The 23,833-nt window shown below is 34.4% G+C and overlaps 1 protein-coding gene across 1 annotated transcript in view; it reads right to left on the reverse strand.

Annotated features, from left to right (window-relative positions):
• LOC140153194 (uncharacterized) overlaps positions 1–23,833 on the reverse strand; it is a gene marked incomplete in the record, with an annotated part of 50,621 nt that overhangs the window by 5,582 nt on the left and 21,206 nt on the right. Inside the window, 10 exon segments of the mRNA XM_072175874.1 lie at positions 5,430–5,462; positions 5,889–6,049; positions 7,110–7,320; positions 9,086–9,187; positions 11,427–11,618; positions 17,003–17,119; positions 17,894–17,935; positions 18,660–18,792; positions 19,824–20,000; positions 20,645–21,022. Of these exon segments, the coding sequence (XP_072031975.1) occupies positions 5,430–5,462; positions 5,889–6,049; positions 7,110–7,320; positions 9,086–9,187; positions 11,427–11,618; positions 17,003–17,119; positions 17,894–17,935; positions 18,660–18,792; positions 19,824–20,000; positions 20,645–21,022 (1,546 nt within the window).

The raw sequence follows: 23,833 nt of genomic DNA on the forward strand, positions 1-23,833 counted from the left end.
ACTCCTTTGGTCATGTTGTGGTAATGACCCTTGATTGTGTATATCACCGTCCCATGCATGCGTGTACATACTGTGTGTTATGAACATCGTGTATGCGTTCGACTAATAATTCCATCGTAATTTATTAAAAATCTTGTATTTTGACAAAACTACAGCACCTAGAGTCTTGATTTTTGCAGGGTATTATTGGTTTAATAAAGTACAATTTAATCGCGTAAAAAAAGGAATTTTAAAAATTCAATGAGGGCGTCTTCCTCAGCAAATGTTATAATATGGCTTTAAGTAATTCTTGGCCAAGCTCGAACATACCTGTTGCATCCATGTAGCGTACTAAGCATGAACGCAATGTATAAGGCGTGTGTATGCTTCTGTAGACTGTACTGCGCTATGTGCATGTGTTTATCACATATCCACTAGCGTTCCGAGTGTTTGAGCTTATCCAAGAATTACTTAATTTACCTGTAGTTGATTTTAGGTTAACATGGTTGAGTAGTATAGCAACCTCAACCTATTTGGTATCATAAAACTAAAGTATTGCTCACAAACACTTATGCATATCCTATTGAACAGTTTGTATCAATTTCACCTATAACTTATATCCAGTAAGCCAAAAAATTAAGGTACCAGTTATATTCACCCCTTGTAGCTCCTAAACAAAGACAGATATGTCATATTTGGAACCATCAGCCAATAACTGCATCTTTTAGCTCGAATTTAAGACCCTGTTTGTTGAAAATGTTCAAAAAATAAAGATATGACGATCCAAAAACCCAAAGAAAATGCCAATGTCAAAGTTGCAGTTTGCTCCATTGCGTGTCTTATTGATTTGCACACAATGTGTTCACGAGCAAGAGAACCAACGCTGTGATTCCATTGATTAACACGTTAAAATTAGCGTCATGCTTTCATTGATTAGAACACAAAAGTGCAACTTTTGATTTCGTTTCATTATTAGGTTTTAGACCACCGTTTCTATAATTTTCAACCAATTTCAACAAAAATGAGGTCTTAAATCAGAGCTAAATAGTACAGGTATTGGCTGCTTGTTTTCTTTATATAGGATATACAGGGGTGAACACAACTGGTACCTTAATTTTTTGGCTTACTGTATTTCAGGAAGCATTCATAATGAAGACACAAAATGATTAAATTCAAATTATCAATTACAAAGATGACCATGGAGTTCCAGATTATTGCAATGATTGAAGCATGAAAAGCTCTTGTTATGTCCATGTTAGTCATGCTACTAATCAAAAATCATCTCACATTGTCCGATTCCAATTTTCTTCATTTATACAGGTGTTACCACATCATCCAAAACCTATAAACATTATAATCAAAAACATTTTCTTGCAATCACTAAGCAGGTTCTAAGGATGATGTCTATTCATTTCCAACCTGTCATTGAAAATACACCCTTAAATGTTTTATCAAACTGAAAGCGTGAATTAGGATTTGTTGGGTTTGATTTCAGAAATGACCAGTCAACTCTTTCTTGGTAAAATATCCCACACAAATAAATCACCATCTGCACATTACCGCCTTATCATCAACCTTTCAATATGTAATTTAAAGAGGAAGCCCTGCCAGAGCAATTCTTTTGGGGTAAACCAAACCTGCCTGGTTATCAAATTAATACGCAACAAGGTTATCTCTGAATTTAACAGGTGATTAATACGATAACATTAAAACATCAATTAGCACCTGTCAAATTCAGAGATAACCTTGTCACTGATCAATTTGATACCCAGGCAGGTTTGATTTACCCCAGAAGAACTGCTCTGGTGGGGCTTCCTCTTTAACAAATCATATAGGGTCCACACTTTCCTGGGATCTAAAGCAGTCTAGCTAATATATTCTTGGGTGCAGGGGAGGATCCTTGTAATCAACACAGACTACATTGTCTAACTATTGGGGAAGGTTATAGCTGAGGGATGATGGGATGAATAGTGAACACACCGTACTGTTTCATTCCTGGAAAAAATCTAGTGATTTCCACTCCTTGATGCGAGACATGAGAAGAGAAGTCATATAAGAGTCAAAGTTTACAGCATGCACATGAAATAATACATATAAAGACAGAAAGAATGAAGTATCAATGATACTGATATACATGTAATATATTGACAAACAGAAAACACACAAACAAATAAACAGAAAGTCAGAACTAGTAGAATTTTAATATCTAGTCATGTTGACGCCAGTTGAAATTATCTCATTTCATCATTATTTATCATAACATCATTTTACAAATTTTTGGGTGATTTTTCACCAGAAATAATATTGTTTGTAAACCAACTTAGTAAATAGTTGGCCGATTTCCCACCAGGAACAACAGTGTTTGTAAACAACTAACTTAATACATTTACAAACAAACAAACACATACAGTAGAGTTAAATGACAAAACAGAACACAAAGTGACAGAAATTGTAGAATTCTATGACAAGTACAGTACCAGATTCCTATTGCGGACGCCTGCACAGGTACACCGTAGGCAAGGTACTTGGCTGGTACTAGTATATGCAGTACCAGGGGGTACCAGTGTAGTAACAGTGCAGTGACACTGCTGGTGGGTAGTGTGCAGTAGCAGCATTGGTACTCTGTAGGTACTCTGTGTGTACTGGTCAGGTACCATGGCGACGGTTTACCTGTGCAGGCGGCCACGATAGGAATCCTGCAGTGTATACATGCGATGCAATCAAGCAAAACAAGTTATACAAGAGATACAGCCAAGAAACCATGTTTAATTGTTCAATTCTATTTTTTCTTCAGAAATGAGAAATAACAATTTCTGAGAAAATGTAGGTCTAATTTTGATTGTTTTTGGCATATTACAAATGAACACATAAAAATGTTCTTAAAATGTTATAAATGCATTTTAGTTTTATTCAAAACATTTTGATAACATTTAAATGTTGGATTATAAAGGTCATGAAATGTTTTAACATGTTTTATATGAAAAATCATGAATACAACATTTTAAAAATGTGGTCAAAATGTTATTGTAATGTATTTTGTGGCAAATATTTTTGCAAAACATTTTGTCACCTCTTAAAAAACATTATTTTTTAATGTTTTGCTTCAAATTTTCCAAAAAGTTTATTGAATGCTATTAAAACATTTTATACCCTTTATATATAATCCAACATTTAAACATTTTCTGTAAAAGGTTTTGTGTTTGCTGGGATCACACATTTTCCATTGACATGATAGAAAAGGCATTTGCTCATAGATCCACATTTTTAATTAACCATAAGTTATCTTTCTAAATGATAAAATTCAAAATTAGGGAAAACACAGGAAAAGAAATATATTCAGATATACTTAATACAAACCTTAGATCAAGTAAAAATATATAAACACTCAAAACAAACAAATGTAATCTATTTTCAATATAGCTAACTACAAGGTATTATTACTACCAAATAAGGTATTCTTACTACACAATACCTTCTTTCTTGACAAAAATTTCAATATTTGTCATGGTTTTATCGACTTGTGTGTAATCAATATTTGATATAAATTTCATATTGTCATCATATGATAGCCCTCCTCCTCTTCTTCTTTAATATACTGCACAACATCCCAATAGAAGTTATCCGTGTTCTATAAGCTGCATATCCTATCAACGACTGCTATACCTTGTTTAGGATTTTCAAAAGAAGTACCTGCATCAGGCTGCATGTGCAACCATGACTGTTTCAAAATAGCCCGCCAAAGTCATGCTGGTAACTCTGAGGTCGTGCATTGTGTTTGGACGTATGATGGATTGCAACTTTGAGTGAAATGCTCAAATTTGAGAAAACCATGACAATACAAATATAAATACATATTTCAAATTCAAAACCAATGCTACCTTTGTTGTCTGTCTTTCCACTATTGTGCCATCAAACTTGTTTTGGGAGGGAGGAGGGTAAAATAAGTGGTTTTTTTTAAATTCATGTATTAACATTCATGTATTATATGGACATTGGACATGTAAAAGTTGGTGATTAGTATCATAAAATCTATACTAGAAATGTTGATGTTATACATTAGTAAACAATATCCCAAACAAATTACAAATGATATCATCAAATTGGGGTTGAAGATGTCCAAGAGTGAACTGGCTTTGGTATGTTGTGAGAAATTAAAACATACATTCTCACACTAATGTAACAATTGGCCCTCATTAACAGATGATGCTTGACTTTGCCACTTGGTGCACTGTCTGTTTACGATTAGTCAATGCCTAAACCAATATTCAATTTCATTTAATTTCACTAAACCCTCAGCCATAAAATTGCAACACCTTGTGACTCAGTTGCACAGAATAACACATTCATCATTTCTGTGAAAATGTTTGTGCAGAATCAATATAAATATTTGATGATGGTGAAGCACAACACCCATATGAATACTGGTTAAACAAGTGTCAAATGGAAACATATTTTGTGAGTTTTCTACATGTTTGTTTTGATGTTCACAAGGTTATCCTAATGCTATATTGGGCTGTTCCACTTGAAATCCATACACCCCCTATGGAAGACATGTCCTTAATCTTCTACACAATGAGTGTGAATTTCAAATGGGGTTACCTGAATGGGTGACTCTATTTAAAATTTACAACCCCTGTGTGGGAGATTTAGGTCATGTCTTCCATAGGGGGTGTATGGATTTCAAATGCGATAGTCCATTGTGTGTTCAGATGTACCAGTGCATTGTGGAATATTTCTACTTTGTTGCTACTACTTTGCATGTATATCAATAAATTCTTAAGATTGAACACAATTTTTAATTACTTATTTGGCATATGTGACCAGCTCCAACAAAACCCAGATCAAGTCGCCAGACATGTTTTTGAGTTATAGGTCTTTAAAGATGACATTCCCATAAACAAAATGAAATTTTGGAATTCTTATTGCCATGGTATTTGACTGTGGGACTAAGTGGACTTTCAAATCCTTGAAAGTACTTATTAAAAAGAGGTTTATTTAATCAATAAATAACAGCTGAACTATGATAATCTCTATTCAATCCTGTGTAAGACAGGAAACTAATTGGCCCATTACTCAAAATAGCAATTTGGCAAATATATCAAGGAACCATTTACAAAATTATCCATATCTTGAAAAGTATTGATGCTATTTATATAATTTTGGTATCATTTTAAAGCTTATTGTCAAGTGCTTACATTTTTATTCAAATCATGAAATTTCAAAAATGCAACTTGTTCCAGGTTTTGCCAGAATGGGTCACATATGTAATTAAGAATGAACTAATGAAAAGAATCCAGTAAAATTTGTGCTAGGGGTTTGTGATGGTGTTGATTTTACTGATGGTGAGGGGATGGGACTATGATCAGATTGTGCTCCTCCCAGTGCTCCTTTGATGTGTTTGGGTGCTCCTTTGATGTGCTTGGGATAACATTGTTAAACACCTTACTTACATTATTGCCATTCTCTTCACCCACTGATTGATTCTGAATATGCATAAAGTAAATAATTGTGTTAAATTTGGCACTTTTATTCATTCAACTCCAAAGTAAACCTTGAATGAAATTGCTGTTGTAAATTTGTTCTGAATATTAGACTATTCCAATTGAATCCAGGTAACCCCATTTGAAATTACACCCATGTGTGGAAGATTAATGTCACTTCTTCCATAGGGGGTGTATGGATTTCAACTGGAATAGCCCATTGCATGTATCAAACAATGATAACATGGCGAACACCTTATTTCTTGTAGGACTTCACGATAATTTGTACTAAGATTTCATACATTTCTTGCATATTGTTCAAAATGTGCAAAGTCATCATAAAAATTTGTCTGTACATTGTAACAGCCCTTTCAGAAACAGAGTAAAAGAAAGACAAAAGAAATCTCAAATTAACATAACAATGCTTACCTTCCATTGCAATCCCTCGCTAAGAGAGAACGTAATTCCTGTTCCACCAACTCTGTTTTGTGGCGCATTGTTCAGAGCAGGCAGTTTGAAATCCTTTGGGGGTTCATCCATTTCAATAAACATGCGTAAACGCTCTTTAGTTAATCTTTGTATTCTGGTGGCTGTTAGAAATACAATGTTTAAGTAGAAATATGTAAGATAAGAAAGCCATTTCAAGAAACATGCATAAATGCTCTTTAGTTAATCTTTGTATTCTGGTGGCTGTTAGAAATACAATGTTTAAGTAGAAATATGTAAGATAAGAAAGCCATTTCTAGAAACATGCATAAACGCTCTTTAGTTAATCTTTGTATTTGGTGGCTGTTAGAAATACAATGTTTAAGTAGAAATATGTAAGATAAGAAAGCCATTTCTAGAAACATGCATAAACGCTCCTTAGTTAATATCTGTATTCTGGTGGCTGTTAGAAATAAAATTTAGGAATATGTAAGATAAAAAGCCTTTGCAGAGAGAAAATTACCTTTATCTATAAACGTCCATATTCCATGATATAATTACTTGTTAGATTAAAACAATGGGCAATGCCCTTTAAACATGTGATGTCATGCAACAAACTTACATATCATCTTTTTGTCCACAAAACATGTATGAAAAAAATATCCACATTCCTAATATTAACAGAGGTGTAAAAAGTCACCAAAAGTCAGATTCAAATTCAAGTCATTTGGACCAATTGTTAGCTTGAGACAAGTCAAGTCACTTGATTAACTGTACAAATTCAATGGTATCAAGTCACCTATTATCACTTGAATCTATAGCCTCATTTTACCTTGAGTCACAAGTCATGACTTGTTACAACCCTGTAAAGTTTGAGTGATATAGTGACTATGAAACAAGTTACCATAAGGGACCAATTATATTCAGACAGAATGTCCTCTCTTCATTATTTAACTTACCTTACCTTACCGGTGTACTGATTTAGAAGGTGTTTGACTCTAGTTTGTGAGAGTAAGCATTTAAGTCCCTGCTGTGTCAATTCTCAATTCTGTGTCTGTTCTCATTGTCAATTGAGCTAGGAAAGTGTGGAGTCTTGTAAACCTGGCAGCACACTATAAATATCATCGCTCTGAGGTTGGGTCACAGCATAGGTGGCGATCAATAAATCATTTATTATTTAGGTGAAATATGGTATTCCCATTTTTTGTGGACTCAATTACTTACATGGCAATCTCTTTGGTTCTTTACTAAATTTCTTAGCCTGCTCTAAATCAAAGCGTCTTGTGAATGCAGCCCAGTAAGGTAGCATCTCCTTGAAGACAGTATACTGGGTTTCTTCAAAGATGTTTGGTGAGTAGGGATCCTTGCCTTTGTCCTGGACAAAATTATTGGCTGCTTTTAACACCTTGGATGAGATCTCTTGAGGTGCATCAATCTAAAAATCATTTAGAAAAAACAAATAGTATGCATAGTTTTGCTTTCCCTATAAAATGTGTTGTCCTTTAGCATAATTGTGGCTGGACGCGGCGAATGAGCCGTAAACTCGGCAAACATCATTTCGAGCAACAGGTGAAAGTATATGCAAATCTCAGATTTTAAGCGAAGTTGAGATTTTGCAGATTTGAAATGTTTAAGCTTTCTTCTAAACACATACAAAGTTTTATTTTAAAGAAATAAGTGGAAATATGAAATAATCTACATTTTTCTGAGGCCCATCTGATGAATGGTCATTATGCTTCCCTAACTTTGAACGCGTTTTTCTCGGTTTCGCGTTTTGATCCATGACAACCTATAACAAGCCATAACTTCGCTTCTGATTGCCATATGAAGTTCATTGAGGTGTCATTTTAATCCCTGAAACATGCTCTTTGCAAATATGTAAAAAAGTAAAAATGACCAGGGGGGGCTTTACGGCTTATTCGAGGTGTCCAGGCACAATTATAAGCCAAGACATTTAGTTTATGGGATACTGATGGGGGACTTAATACTATTGTATGCAATATGTGTCACCAAAGAACCATTTTTCTAAATAAAAGAGTGATGACTCCAATGGCGGGACATAAACAAGTGGACATTGGGTGAATTCAGAGTTGAAAGTCACTTTGAACAATGTGAGTAAGGAATGCAATTCACTTTTAATAAGAGCAAAATTCCACCCCATTGGAGTAATCACTGTAAACATTTCATATATGAGTGAATGTTCAATCTTTAAGAGAGTACCAAACAACATATAAAAAAATCTTACCGAAAACCACTGCCACAATCTGATGGTAATCAAAAGGCAGTATAATTACATTTTTCTTTGACTATATAATTTCAAAACCATTGTGTTGGAGTTATCTAAGGCCAAAAAAAAATAATGGTTTGTCTCAAAGCTCACGAGTGGTTTGAAAACAAATGTGAAATGCGATTTTTTTTTTTTAATCTTGATTTTTGCCAAAATTTTCTGGAAAAAATTTAAAAAAATTCCGCATTTCTTTTTTTCCAAATCTCACGATTTTACAAATGCGCGCGCGAGCTTTGAGACAAACTTTTTGGGGGGGCCTAATAATATAAATAATATTTGAATAAAGTGGGTACAAGAAATTCTATTTCAGGTAAAATATACTGCGCACAAAAGGTACCGAAAACTTAAACCAAAGCAATATCTTAAAGACACTAAACCTAAATTAGCAAATAAAGTAGTCAATAGATGGAGAATTTTGTTCTGCATATTTTAATACTTTGTTCAGCATGAAGTGACTCTTTTTTTTATAGCAATTAGAATGAAAAAGAAAGCATTTCAAAACTGGCAAAGCTTTCCACAAACTCTCTCAAAACATGCTAATTAAGAGCATATGGCAAGTGAGTGTCACCCTATAATGAACCCGTTATAAAGCCAATTTGAATAGCCCTGATGGAACAAATATCCCAAATGTGTCACTTTCCCCATTCAAATGGAATAAAGTTGCTTCATGCCAAATGAGATGTCAAAATATGCAGAATAAAATTATCCATCTATTGATTACTTGGTAATTAGGTTTAGCATCGTTAAGATATTGCTTTTATTTTTAAGTGTTTAGATACTTGTGCGCAGTATAGTTTAAATATGACAACCATCTGTTCGTCATACATGTATATTACAACCTTCATCAACATTAAGCAGACTGAGGGGGTGTCAAATTGTTATATCATAATAAAATCAATGTTGTCTATCATACCTGTACTGGTGGATGGGACACTGCAGAGTCTAGGAAGCAGTCTGTAATTACTTCAACCTTCTTTTTCAGCAATTCCATCTCTGAGTGGGCATAGAATGCATCCTACAATGAAACCATAGAAATACAAAAGAAACATGGCTCATTAGAACTCAAAATAGCTCCAGCAGAAATAGCTCAAGATAGGGCTAATTGATATGGATCATTAGTTTTAATAACTCCTACAAAGATTCTTGTCATTTGATACGCCAATTACCATTGCTTATTTTTGCTATTTTTAGTATAAGCTGCAAAAAGACTATTGCACTCAGTGCGACCTCATGCAGAGCTACAATGCCAAGGCCGACTAACGTAATCATATAGCATGTGGGGTGACCCCCTCAACTTGCCAATTATAAATGTGGGTGTTGCATGTAAAATAAATATAGGTTCAATATTTATTTATAATTTTATTTTCCTTGGTGATTTACAAAATTAAGTGGAACCATAGGCCTTCAAATGAAGGCCTATGGTGGAACAAAAGTAATTCATAATGAAGAAGGAGGTGGCCTATATGCTTCACCCCAGCAGGGCATAAGACAATGCGAGACACAATTAATATATGCGAGGATCGAAAATAAAATAATAAAGTAATTTATATGAGTTATATAAAACAAATATTGAATGTTTTTAATTTCATTTGGTAAAATATGAAATGTTCCATTAAACTCAGCAAAGTCTTGTTGAATGGAAAATATATTTCACCTCGTGAAAATATTCTTACCATTTTCCTCATAAACAATCAATGTTTGAATGCCTATTGGACACCTAAAAATGGAGGTGGTCACGAGGGCATAATATAACCAGTATCGCATCACATTTTGCTACACAATCTAGCCAAATTGCTATCACACAAAAATATGTCATTGCTATACATAATTATTGCTTTACAAATAAAACTTTGTCACAATTTTGCTATGCAAAATTCTGACACTAAATTAAGCCCGGGTGGTCACTATTCATTCATTCATTATTGGGTAAAACTTCAAAATATTATTGTAAACTATTTTTTGCAAACATTTTTGCCAAATATTTTGTCAACACTTAAATAACATTATGTTAAAATATTTGCAGTAGGTTATCAAAAAATGTTTTTTAATGTTATGAAAATGTTTTATCCCTTTTATATACCCTTATATAAGCTAACATTTAAACGCTTTCTGACAACCTCTTATAACCTTTTGCGAATTATGTCGAAAACGTTTTGTGTTTGCTGGGTAGCCACTTCTTTCAATAAATGAATATCCTGATGAAGTAATATGAAGTTTTTTCTCAATATGACATTTTGGGGTAAAAAACTGGGGACAAATTAAATCACAAAAAAAAGCATTTTTTAACTAAAATATCTCTATAATTATATCAAACATTTCTGTTGGCCCCATAGCAAAATTTTCACAAAATAGGTATCAAGCTGCAGCTAACAACATATGCCATACAATTACATCAATTTCAATGTTCTGAAATCAAAATTGATTTCAATGATCATGTTATGAGAGTTTATGTAGTTTTTTATGTGTAATTTCAATTTTGCTCGACTTATCACTTCCAATATTCCATCATTGGTGTGTGATTGTAGACTGATGAGTTGGTGCAAACTCCTTCTACTATAAATGAATCTGTGCAAACTGAGTATGTAAATGATATGTGCAAACCAAGAAACCCTGATCTGTTATTATTTTAGTGTATAAGCCAATTCAGTTCTATCAAGGTGGTCATGGTTATTAGGGTTTCATGACTAAGTCAACACTTAGGCAGTTACAACTTTTGACTGTGACTTTGTGATGGCGCCTATTTATTACAGCACAAAAAAGCATAATAGGGGACATAAAATCTTTATGCTACAAATTGCTTTGCATATTATTTGTGAGCAGAATTTAATACTCTTTTGTGTTTATGTAAAGAGAATTTAATACTCTTTTGTATTTATGTACATGTAATATGGTGCTGGCACTGCACCATCCGTTCTTCACCATACCTAGTTTATTTGTGGAACTTTGTTACAGTTGTTCGGCTTACAATAGGCAAAAAAATATAGACTCATAACACCGTGAATTGATATGGAATGGCATGCATGCAGTTGGGGCCAGCACTTATATGCTAGTGTGATGGGTGACTGGTGCACGCTTACGTGAATTTACATGGGCGTAAGTTGGGACTTTATTGATGTGTGCAGTGACAAAAACAGAATAATATTTGCGTATTATAACTTATTACATTTTACCCTCAAAATGGTTTCATAATCTACTACTAAAACCCTAATGGTGATGTAATAATGATGGTGTTAGCATCACACCTCCCCAAATACCTTGAATCTTTGAGCCTCCAGATAAAACACCAGATCTTTCTCCAGTAATGGCAGATTATCCTTGTCTCCATACTCTATAAGATGACGATGGAAATACATCAGTTTGGGAGGTGGCAGACCTCTTGATGCATTTAATAGGAAAGTTTGGAACTCGTTCTTGTCTTGACCTGTTGGCATTTGTTGACCTGAATTCTGTTGATTCAAAATAAAGAAATGCATTTCTTAATCATCTAGTGAGTTCGGTATCCAAGCCAGGAGAAAAATTAAAGATATAGGTGTTAGTCACTGCAACTGAATTTGATAATGGTAAATTAGTACATAATATTAGAACCATCTCTCTGCTAAAAACATCCTTAAATACAAGACATATAATCTGTGACTTATCCATTGTTTAAGATACCATAAAATAATCTTAAGGAAAGGTTTTAGAAGTAGGTGTGAGACCAGAGGACCCAAATCAATTACCAAGCTCACTTCCAATTTTAAGTATAATCACGGAGATGGGAGCTGAATATGTTGGTCATTTTACTAATAAACTAATAGAGGTCTTCTCTGCCTTATAATCAAGGTACTGTCTTTTCGTCATAGTTTTTGGTATACTCTACAGATTTCCACCTAAACCCTGGAAACTAGAAAGCAGGTACCTGCTCTGATGTGTCCATGACCAACAGGTTGCAACCCACATTGATACTCAACATGAATGACGAACTTGAGTGTATCGAAGACTCAACAGGTGATAACTGAATCGTACATCATCCATAGGTAACTTTAAAGAATCTAGAAACCTAATATTAATAATATTACTCTAGATTATTACTAATAATCATTTTTAAGTAATACTCTTTCTCACTACTTATCTAGAAGCACAAAAATCCTCCACAACATAGATAAATGGCTACAAGCAACAACAAAGTGACATTCTACCAAGTAATCACCTCCTCAGCATACAATGCATATGACATCTAAAAAATGTAAACATGTTGCTATAGCTGAGGCAGACTGTGGGTATTCTGCTGCCATAGTAATGCAAAGGAACTTGACAAAGAGACAAGTGACAAGAGGTCTATGACCTTGCACCATATGGCTCGTGCAAAAAGGATTTAGCTACAAGTATAACATCCTTAGAGATTGAAGAGTGAACTGGTAAGTAGTAATAGTGATACTTTCATCTTTGAATAAGCCACTAATATCAGGTTTGCTTGCAGACCTAAATTAGTTGAGGATGTCATCTTGGCGTAGACCCAGGCTAGAGTAGTAACTCTATCCCCATGTGTTGTTTCCAAGTTCCTTCAGGAGGATATTTAAAACAAACAAACAAACAAGTTTGGCAAGCCACACAAGATATTGACTCTTTGAAATATTGAAAATTATATTTTACTTAGTATTCAAGAATAAAACTACTAAGAAAATAAGATGGAAAAACTTCAAACGCTACCAAATATCTCACTTAAAAGCAAGCTAATATCTTTGCTAGTAACTATAGAAATATCTTGCTAGTTCTACAATTTGCAAGAGGGAATTCCACACATTTCATCCACCACCATTGAAAGCTATAGGAACGCTTGCTGGTGCTTCGTTCTGCATGAGAAATGTCACATGACTTATCCACCACCACATTGTTAAACTACAAGTTCCCTGTGTCTTAACACTACATTATCAAATCTTAAAATGCAAATTGTTGTCAGAAAATAACATTTTGGAAATCACCGAAGTCATCATATCAAATATTTTAGTATGTAAAAAGTAATCCAGATATCAGTTCCATATTCTTTTAGATGATCTTGTGATTTCAACACTTTACAAACTAAATTGTCCTATAATTAATCTGACAACAAGTTGCATAAGTTTAACTAAATAAGTCACAGACTATAACCAGAAGGGAAGATGGCATTGAATGGTTAGAAGAAAGTACTAATCATATCATGGACTCATCACAAACACATCTGATAACCCATAGGTGTGTAGTCACTAGAGGCAAGGTTCATTATTGCATTGATGTATTTAATTGCAACTTATGATCAAAAAAAGTCATGCTGGAAGGATTTTCACAGGCTGAAGTGCACATCTCATTTCCCTTAGAATATTGGAAAATAACTTGTTGTGTGAGTTAATACAACAAACTCCTCTTGCACAACAAGTGTGTGTACCATCCCAGCATATGCTGGTACCTACTTATACACATGGGTGCATGACAGAAATAGCTCAGCATTATTGTAACACCATGTTACCAATGAGCCATTAGGTTGCAAGTAAATCATGTAACAAAAAGGCATCACCAATGTTACATGCTATCAGTTGCATTTTCTAATCATGTACAGCCTACTAGTGGGTCACAAAGGCAATGGAATATGTAGTGAGTCTGCGATATGATTTATACTTTATGAAATACAATGAAGCTCAAAACTTTTTCAAACTTTTGTTATTTTACCTGAAACTAAATATTTTGCTTCCAAGCTGTAATTGACTATAGGCTATCAAGTTACATAAGGCCAAAAAAAAAAAAAAAAAAGGTTTGTCTCAAAGCTCACAAGAAATTTAAAAACAAATGCGAAATGCGATTTTTTTTTTTTTTTTTTTTTAGTATTTTGAGAAAAAAGTCTGATTTTCGCCGATTTTTTCTGGAAAAAACTAAAAAAATTTTTTTTTGAAATAAAAAAAATTTCCGCATTTGTTTTTTGTCAAATCGTGGGATTTTACAAACGTGCGCGCGAGCTTTGAGACGAACCTAATACATGGTGTCTCTGAAAAACTATGTTGTAGGAAACTTAAGGTATGTTAGCTATGTTATTGCCTGAACCAAAGAATAAAAAGTTGTGGTTGAGGAATAAAACAGCTATCACATAGAATGTACTTCTTGAATTTTGACAATTGACCACTCCGTTTTTGAAAAATCCTTCCTTGAATTCAAATATGGATTCCCTCAACACCATCAACCTTTTAGTTCTGTTTGGTTTGAGCATTAATACCCAAAATTACCAACAATACAGATCTTTCATGCACACCCTGTATATTGAATTTGACTCTCAAATCTTTTGCTTCTTACCAAAATATAGACACAAAAGTAAGTAACCAAGAACAAGTTACAAAATATTGGTGGATTTCCAAATCTGAATTCCCCTATGATGTGGATGCTCAAAGCTTTAAAAAAAAAAAAGAACATTTCCCACCACTGTAAATAGTCTCCAGTGAGCCCAGCCATATGCAAATGTCAAAAATCATGTGATTAGACATTATCTGTAGTGCTAGGAGCAAATATGATAATTTGAAACATTTTGTTTTGAACAGTTTTAAGTTTTCAGCTTCACTGCATTAACATTGGGCTATTCCATTTAAAATCCCCACTACCCCTGTAGAAGATTTTGGAAATATCTTCCACAGGAGAGTATGAATTTCAAATGGAATGAACACATTAGCTCCATTTGAAACTCATCTTCCCTCAGTAGAAGATTCAGGTTGAATTTTTCCTCAGAGGATGTATGAAATTCAAATGGAGCTGCCGAATAGGTTCATTTCATTTGAAATTCATACTCCCCCTGTAAAAGATATTTCCAAAATCTTCCACAGGGGTAGTGTGGATTTTAAATGGAATAGCCTGTTATACATGCTTTACACTTTCCCATTACCTCATCAGCAGACAACTAAAAATGGATTAAAACAAAACAAAATACAATCTGCATTAAAGAAAATTAGAAGGTATGTTATTATTTGTAAGCAAGCTGATTAATAGTGCAAAATAATGAAAATTCAGAAACCAAACATCACACAATTTTCATTAAACACGCAGATTTTGAATTGGGACTAAAAAATGGTAGACATTGTTCACCTGCTATTTCTGTCAGCACAAAAAGTATCGCATAATAGGGCTGAATGAACCTGTTTTGTTATAAAAATTAACTTTTGAATTTCACCTACTCATATTATATGTAGGTTTAGTGATATATTTGCAGTCATCTAATCAGTAGGTGAGTAACACTTAAGCTGATTGGATGCTCTGGTGTTTTGGGGATAAATCATATGTGACACGATCAAGGGGAATGAGTCACATGTCGACCCTGGTCAAAAATGACTTTTATAAATGTTTCTAAAGAAGACATCTAGTGCTTTCAGAAACTGAAAACCCCATGTTGATACGACTTTTCTTTGCGAAGTTAAGTCAATTTATCAATCGCTGAAAACAATATAAAACAAAAGAATCTGAACACTGTTTTTGCCAATATCTCAAAAACAATATTAGCGACATCCGACTCATTTCCCTTGATCGTGTCACATATATGGAATTTTCAATCAGAATTTTTTATTTTAATTCACAGTTGTTCCTTTGCCTCTGAGACACTGTCCGAAATTGAAAGGCAAAGTGTTTTACAAGTGCAAAAACTGCACTTATGTTGAAGACAAAACAAACAAATAAACAAAGATATACTTTCAATTCTAATTAGTATGTGATGTTTACCCTCTGAATCCTTGTTAGTAGTAATTAGTATTCATTACATGTTGTTAGTAGTCATCATTAATTAGTATTTATTACATCTTGGACAAAGAATGAACTTGAGCCATGTAGGGATGCTCACCAGCTGGCCTTCATATATTAGCTCAACATTTGTCAACATATTCAATTTCTCAGAATTAACTTCTTCAGTTTGTTTACAAATATTTGCTTCTCCTCTGTCAAGGATCTTTAAATTTAAACTACAAATTATTGTTTTTACAAAAATATTCCTTCCAGAAGGCCGAACATATTTTTGGCTCCTCAATTAACTCTAAAATATCGGAATTCAAACTAAATGTTGACAACTAATAATTAGATATGAATTTCCCCAAAACTGAAAAAAATGTTATGTATTCCTGTACAAAATTGTAAACGAATATCCCTAATTGTATGAACCATAAACTCTTTGATGAGCTGTGTAACACATATTATGCATATGCTGCATGGTTAATTCCTCAGAAGGGGTGTTAAGCAGTAGCCATCAAGACAAAGAAAGACAATACAAACATGTGCATTAAAGGTGTGTGACTCAATTGACAGCCTCATCCAGTGAATATAGCCTGAAATATGTCTTTTTATGAGACATGAACAAAAACATGTTTGGTGGTTGTCACCTTGTATGAGTCACTGTGATACACATTTTTTGTTCCTAGAATTGAAACCACTAGAGCAATTTAACCCCAAATTTGGAATAAAAATGTTTAAGCGATGTAAGGTGGAAATGACCATGTGTTGCAGCACCACCTTCAAATGTTTAATTGCCTTTCCTTTGTATTAATGTTTGTTACAAGTTTAGTATTTTGAATATTAGTACATTAATGATTAATTGCTGTTAAGATTTAAATGAAATCATGTTGCTTTTCTTACAAGAAAAACAATTTTGCAATCAAGTTAGATTATTTCCATTAGTGAATAAATAATCAAAATGCACAGATATTTCCATTAAAACGGCACCCAAGCAAAACATGTTACAGCACAACATACATGTATTATTATCATCAACACGTAATTAGTACCGTGCATATACCGTGCATTTTGCTGCTGTGCTCTTTTTAAGTCTCATAGCCAATATCACTGGCCAGCGTCTTACCGGAACCTTGCCTCTACGGCGTTTTTTATAGGCAATTGTTATGCTTGCTTCGCTACCTGCGCGCATATTTTCCAATTCAGCTTTGGCTCCTTGCTCTTCAAGATTATCTAGGTGGTTCTGTTTAGGAATGAATGTATGAAAGAAGTGTACAATGCAAATACTAAATATGTGAATGAGTGAGTGGTAAAAAAAACAACAAAAAAACACAATAAGCAAAAAAAAAAAAAAAAGCATTGAATAACACTAAAAGAAACATAAATGACATCATAAAAATTACAAATTTCTACGCAATGAAATACTGCATTTTGACTTTGAAAAGCTGGGTCAGGCTATAAAGTTTGTTCAGCTTGTAATAAGCAAAAATTATTCGGTTTTTGTTACTGCACCCATCAATATAGTCCCAACTTATGCTCGCGTAAATTCACATGAGCGTGCACCGGTCACACATTAAGCAACATGCAACTAACGTAAGTGCTGCCCCAACTGCGTGCATACCATTCTATAAAAATGCACAATATTATGAGTTTAATTTTTTTGCCTGTTATAAGCAGAACAAACTGTAGCACGATGCCATTGCGGGTGATTTTCCATTGTAACAGACATCATATTTTTAGTTCTCCGCAGCGACTTGTCATTCTCAGCCATGATTTTTTGCTCAAGTGATCAGCTTTGATCAGGACTTTATTCTTGTTCTCGTTGTCTTCTTTCTGCAGCACAAAGACACTGCAGAAAATTTTAGCCGATGCAAATTTGACCTGCCAAAAGTTAGCTGCGCTGCATCTGTTACAACAGAAAAAGGCCCGCTAATAAAAACCCAAAAACGCAAGATGTTGGTCTATAGCCTGGCCTTAAGAAAACAATAAAAAACAACACTTGGGAAGTTAATCTTACATTCTTAACATTTCCTGCAACTACTGCACATTTTTGCACATTCTACAAACAAAACCACAAAGATGTGAAAATATATACAACAATAATTTTGCAAATAAACAACTCATGCAATTTTCCTAAACTAGAAATCACATCAAATTTCTGTCCTTGAAAATAGCACTACATGCCAATGAAAAATGACTACTAAGCACTTGATGGGTTTACATACCTGTACTGCAAACCATTACATTTTCACTCTGAACATTAAAGATGGATTACAACAGAACAATAATGTGTTTGCAAAATTACATGGTACATTGAGGTCAGAGTGTTAGCTGGCCACCCGTCATTTTAGATAGGCAGTTTGCTCCTGCGACAGGTGCAATTAATGCCTGTGACATATGCTAAATTCTAAAAGTAATGCTTGAATAAGTTCTGTGAACTGAAAACAAGATCAGGCTAATACATCTAGGCTATAGCAATAGCTTTTGAACTGACTGAACCCCCAGAAGGGCAGAGATCTGATTTATGATTTCAGGGTCAATATTTGGACAAGCAGTTTTGGTAAAAATGACGGGCACTCATAAAATTATAGCTAAGACCCTGATTAAGGTATATAACTTACTGCACAAGCTTTTTATCCGAAATGGTTAAGGACTATTCTGCACACTACTCCGATTTGCTGATTTTTACATAAATTCTACACATATTACATAATATCAACCATGTCACAAACTTCATAAAAGTAAAATTATGTTTACAAATTACATGTAGATATTGTACTTACAGCCCAAAACTGATTAAACATCTTCTCAAGTTCAGGTAGTACTGATTTCTGTGCTACTTCAATAGTCTTACTGGATACTCTATCCCCATCAGCTCCCAGCCTGGTAAGAACATCTGGATGTAAGGTTACAGCTCTGTGTATGAACACAAAACATACAAAAAATATCTTCATTATAAACTGTACCAATGTGTATGTGGTTATTTGTGGTAGCTTACTTTTTAATGCCTCAAGCATCAGTCCAGCAGGTCAATTGCCTGAAGAAGCCTCATGGTATCAGACGCAACATAGCAAGTTGCAAAATTAAGTTCCAGTAGTTGATTTTAGTGACTGGATTACTGAAAATTTGGTAGCTTACTTGCGTATGTTCCCTTGCCAAATTGGACCTGGGTCGTCTGACCTGTCAACTGTAAAGGAATGCAAACTTCTCTTCTTTCTCTCTCCCCTCTCGCTCTCCCTCTTCATCTCCCCCCTCCCTCTCTCTCTCTCTCTCTCTCTGCTTAAATATAGCTTGACTAGGAATTAACACTACCATCACCCGCACTCCTCACACATAGCAATGTTTTTCTAATTTGAAATAAAACTTTTTAAAGCCCATACTGTGTTTGGATCCTAGATCCAAGGTCTCAAAGTGAGTTTCTTACTACAATACCAACTAGGATGCGATCTGCGATGTTGACAATTTTAATTCAACATACACTTAATAAAATGGTAGGGAGGGGGGTGTGTGTGGATGTTAAGGGGTGCGTTTGTATGGCCATCCAAATTGAACACACACACACAGAAAGTGCACAGGATAAACTTTAACCCACAACAACCAAGGAGATCCTCGGTGAAATGACTATAAGAAGATTGCAAATAACCTAAAGATATATGCTGCAGGTTCATGCTTGAGGGGTATAGGCCCCGGGGGTATAGGTAGGGTCACAGTTGGATAGTATGGATTGTGTGTTTCAAGTTAGGTCCACAGTATGACAATTAAAATTGGAAGTGGATGTCCTTGGTTAGATAGGATTAAGTTATATCCAGAATGAGGTCCTTGATTGCCTGTCCATGCTAGTAGCAGGGTGTGGGTGGGGGTGTGTGTGTGAGTGTGAATAATAGCAAATTATCAAATCAGTCATTTCACATAATCAAGCCTTAGCTAATCTCAAAAACTATACTTACTTTTTCCCTGCAGGATCAAAATAGTTGCTGACCAGCAGCTTGACCTGGTGAAACTTTCTTTCCACTTGATGGTCTGGTATTCGTAGGACCATGTCAATGTCCAGATACATGCCAAGAATATTGGCCCCTTCCTTGATCTCTTTTTCTGTGACGAAGTTCCTGAATGAGCTCATTACACTGGTGAAATGATTGAAGGATGGAATAGAAATATATTGTTTTAAGCGATTGATAAATTAATGTAACTTTGCAAAGAAAAGTCGTATCAACATGGGGTTTTCAGTTTCTGAAAGCTCTCAATGTCTTCATTAGAAACATAAGTAAAACTCATTTTTGACCAGGGTCAACATGTGACTCATTCCCCTTGATCATGTCACATAATGAGCTATAACTTGCTGTTAGTAATAGTGCCACAAACTAGACTGATTATTTGTGATCTGGAGATTCACAGGGACCTTGAACTCCAACATGGATCTGCTAGTGACCTAGTTGAGTAATTTAGTTCATTTAATTCATTTAGTGGTTTGGATTGTTGACAAAGTCTGAGATGACAATTACTGTCTTACACTTCCAGTCTGACCTCTTCATTGTTTATGCATGAACAAAACAAAGCCAATTCTAGTTAACCAATACTATCATAGATCCCAAAGCTAAGTACACATACATGTATGGTAACAGACTAATAAAAACATAAATGAACCTCTGACCCCATTCCACTTTTTAAGGTGAATTATAATAACAGAACCATGTATATTTGAAATTGTATGAGACTTAAAATCAGTCTTGATTATAAATGAAACTATTTCTCTGAATCAATCACTTACGATTTATTTTTATACATCTTCCTGAAAGTGACATCTCCATGACCTTCAGTCCTATTGTCTTGAATACTAAGATGCCCCAAACCATGAGTCTCTTGTCCAGCTTGTTCTTGGGCCTGCTGTAGTGTCTGCAGCTGTTGCTGAGCATCCTGTTTCGGTTTCTGTGGTTTATTACGAGCTTCCCGTTCTCTTCTCACTTGCCTACAGATCTTTCTCTGCAAAGCAAGTTGCTTTTTACGTTTCTCTTTCACCGCTTTCTTACGGGCTTCTTCTGCTTCTTTTTCCTTCTGTTCTTTTCTTTTTTGCTTCTCCAGCATCTTTTTTGTCATGACTTTGGGTTCCTCTGGGGGTGGCGGCGGCGGTGTGGGTTCAGGTTCAGCACTGTAAAATTGGATAAAATAGCCAGAACTACTGCATAAACTATATGTTATGAATAAGAAAATGTCAAGCAAAGAAGCCCTGGTCCAGTAACTAAAATTTATTCAATTAGCTGCTATGAATTATGAGAAATATAATGACCAACTTTACTGCTTTATGTTCAAACACAAACTCAGATGTCTCATTATCTACTTCTAAATGCCACAGATTCATCATGATCCAATAAACAAAGAAAGTTCTATAAACATTAGTACAGCCAGCTTGGTTGGTTGGTTGGAGGTGGCAAAAGCATAGTCAGGAAGACATTTACTTCCAGTGGGTAAAATTTAGTCTTTGTTGTATAAACATACAAAATTTCAAGAATCAAGTTTGATTCACACACAATTATTTATGATAATCTGTGTATGTATTTTCACCTAAATTTAGCCTTGGGCTCAAATCTTTATCATCAAAATAATGCAATTCCAGAATATTAAAAGAAAACATAAAAACAGAGCAAAAAAATGGAAAAATCTTGTGCAAGATTGCAGTTTTGTCCCAAACCTCCCCAACAACTGCCTGAAAAAAAAACCCACTTAGAATCACTGGCAATTTTTACATAAATGCATTTCAGCAAATTAATTAGTACAATATGCATACATTTGCCAATTACGAATCCCAATATCCCAAAGAGATCAGATTAAAGAGAACCAACAGTGCCATGTTTGTGTGTCACTCATGGAGGGACATTATACCGCTGGATTGTTTTATCCATGTACTTGGTATACTTTGATTTTACAGTGGATTTTTGTTTGCATTCTGCATTTAATGAATTGTGCCAAATAAAGCACACTTAGTGCTTGACATGCAAACCTTTGTAACGCTCAACCTTAAGGGAAGGGGTATGAGCGTTTGGACAGTATTTATTGTGGGACATTAGAGCACATCAGACATATCGAATTGCATTCTGAATACCAAGAATGGCCTTCTGATATCAAATAATTTTGATTTTTGAAATTAAATGTAATACACATTTTATGGCAAATCATTAAAATTTATATTTTGATATTTAACAGTACTCAAAGTAAACTTTATAAATCTGATGATTTCTACCTAAAGTGTATGTAGGTGGGATGAAAAGCAGACGATCAATTGAGAATTTTGACCTTTCGCATTGAAGATATGGATTTTTTTTCACAAAACACCAAAAAAATTAGGTCTTTTTGGGGAAAAAATCCATATCTTCAATATGAAAGGTCAAAATTTTCAATTGATCGTCGGCTTTTCCTCCCAGCTACATACACTTTAAGACTATATCATTAAATTTATAAAATTTACTTGAGGACTGTTATATCTCAAAATGTGAAAAATATCAAATTTTAATAATTTGTCATAAAATTTGTATTATATCATGAATTTCATAAAATGAAAATTATTTGATATCAGAAAGACATTCTTCGTATTCAGAATGCAATTCGATAGGTCTGATGTGCTCTCATCTCATGTCCCACAAAAAATGCTGTCGAAATGCTCAAAAGGCTCATTCCAGTTCCCTTAAAGATGCAAATTATTGTTTAATAAATGTACATATAATTTGGTTTCTATGTGAGACAAACCGATGGAAAGATTTACCATAGCACTACACACAGAACAATTCTGAGTAGGTACTCTTTGTGTCTATCTCTTTGCATCATGACGTTTCAAATCAAATCCACTGCAGACTTCTGGTTTTTTTTATCAAACTACACTATACAAACCTTCCAACTTTGGATTATTATGATTTGTTTTAAAGTGCCCCTCCCCTAAACACAATATAAACACTCTTATGTAAATATAAACACATCACACATATGGTATACTCAGCAAGAATGGGGAAGGAAACATGGATCACAAGTGAGGCAAACCTGATCGAGCTACAAGCTGTATTAAAATGATTGGTACCCATCAATTTATTGGAAAGTCTGCTTTTTCGAAATGCAACATTAGATCCTCTTGAAATTACCAAAATTTATAGACATATGTGACCGTCCATGGCGAAACGCTCGTAAAGTCGGCCCCTGGTCAAATTTGTTTTCTTCCGTGTTTAGAAAATATATATCATAAGCTTTACAATGATATATCATTTGACATTTTGATTTAACAATATCCAGAAGCGGAGTTATGGCTTGTTAAACTTTGCTCCTTCAGTAAAAGGGTACATTTGTTTGGTGCTACATTATTTCTCTTTTTCTACATTGCTGGGATTAAATTTCAAATGGTCATAATTGGTGGTCACTTCAAATCATCCCCAAGTCAACAAGGTTCAGGAATGTCCTCTCATTGTTAATTGTTGGTTAACCCACCACTTGAACAGGATTTAGCCAAAGCAAACAAAGACTAAAGCTATTTACTAATTCTATACATAAGTATAAGCTTATTATCCTCTTCAACAATAGGATTAAAGATTGGTGTTTGACTGGACTAAAATGAGAAACATGTAGGACAAACATTAGGTACATTATGAATACAACCTTTATGCACATTTTGCACTGTAACTCGAAATACAATTTGCCGACCTTTCGAGCGGTTTGAGATGGATGGTCACATATGTCTGTTTATGAAATTAATCAACAAACTATGTGTATCCTATGTTGCATTTTGATGTGGCAGTCATATCCATATTACTACAAAGTGATGGGTACCAAACATTTTGATACAGCCTGTATAGGTAGGCAAGGCAACATCAAGAAAGCAAATGAAGTTGAGCAAGTGAGATGAAGCTCATTAGCAAGGTGAAGTCAAGTAGCAAAGGCTGCCTGCGACTAGTTTTGAAACACAAACAAGAGTCTTCTTAAA

This window comes from Amphiura filiformis, chromosome 5 (assembly GCF_039555335.1).
Source record: "Amphiura filiformis chromosome 5, Afil_fr2py, whole genome shotgun sequence".
Lineage (NCBI taxonomy): Eukaryota > Metazoa > Echinodermata > Ophiuroidea > Amphilepidida > Amphiuridae > Amphiura > Amphiura filiformis.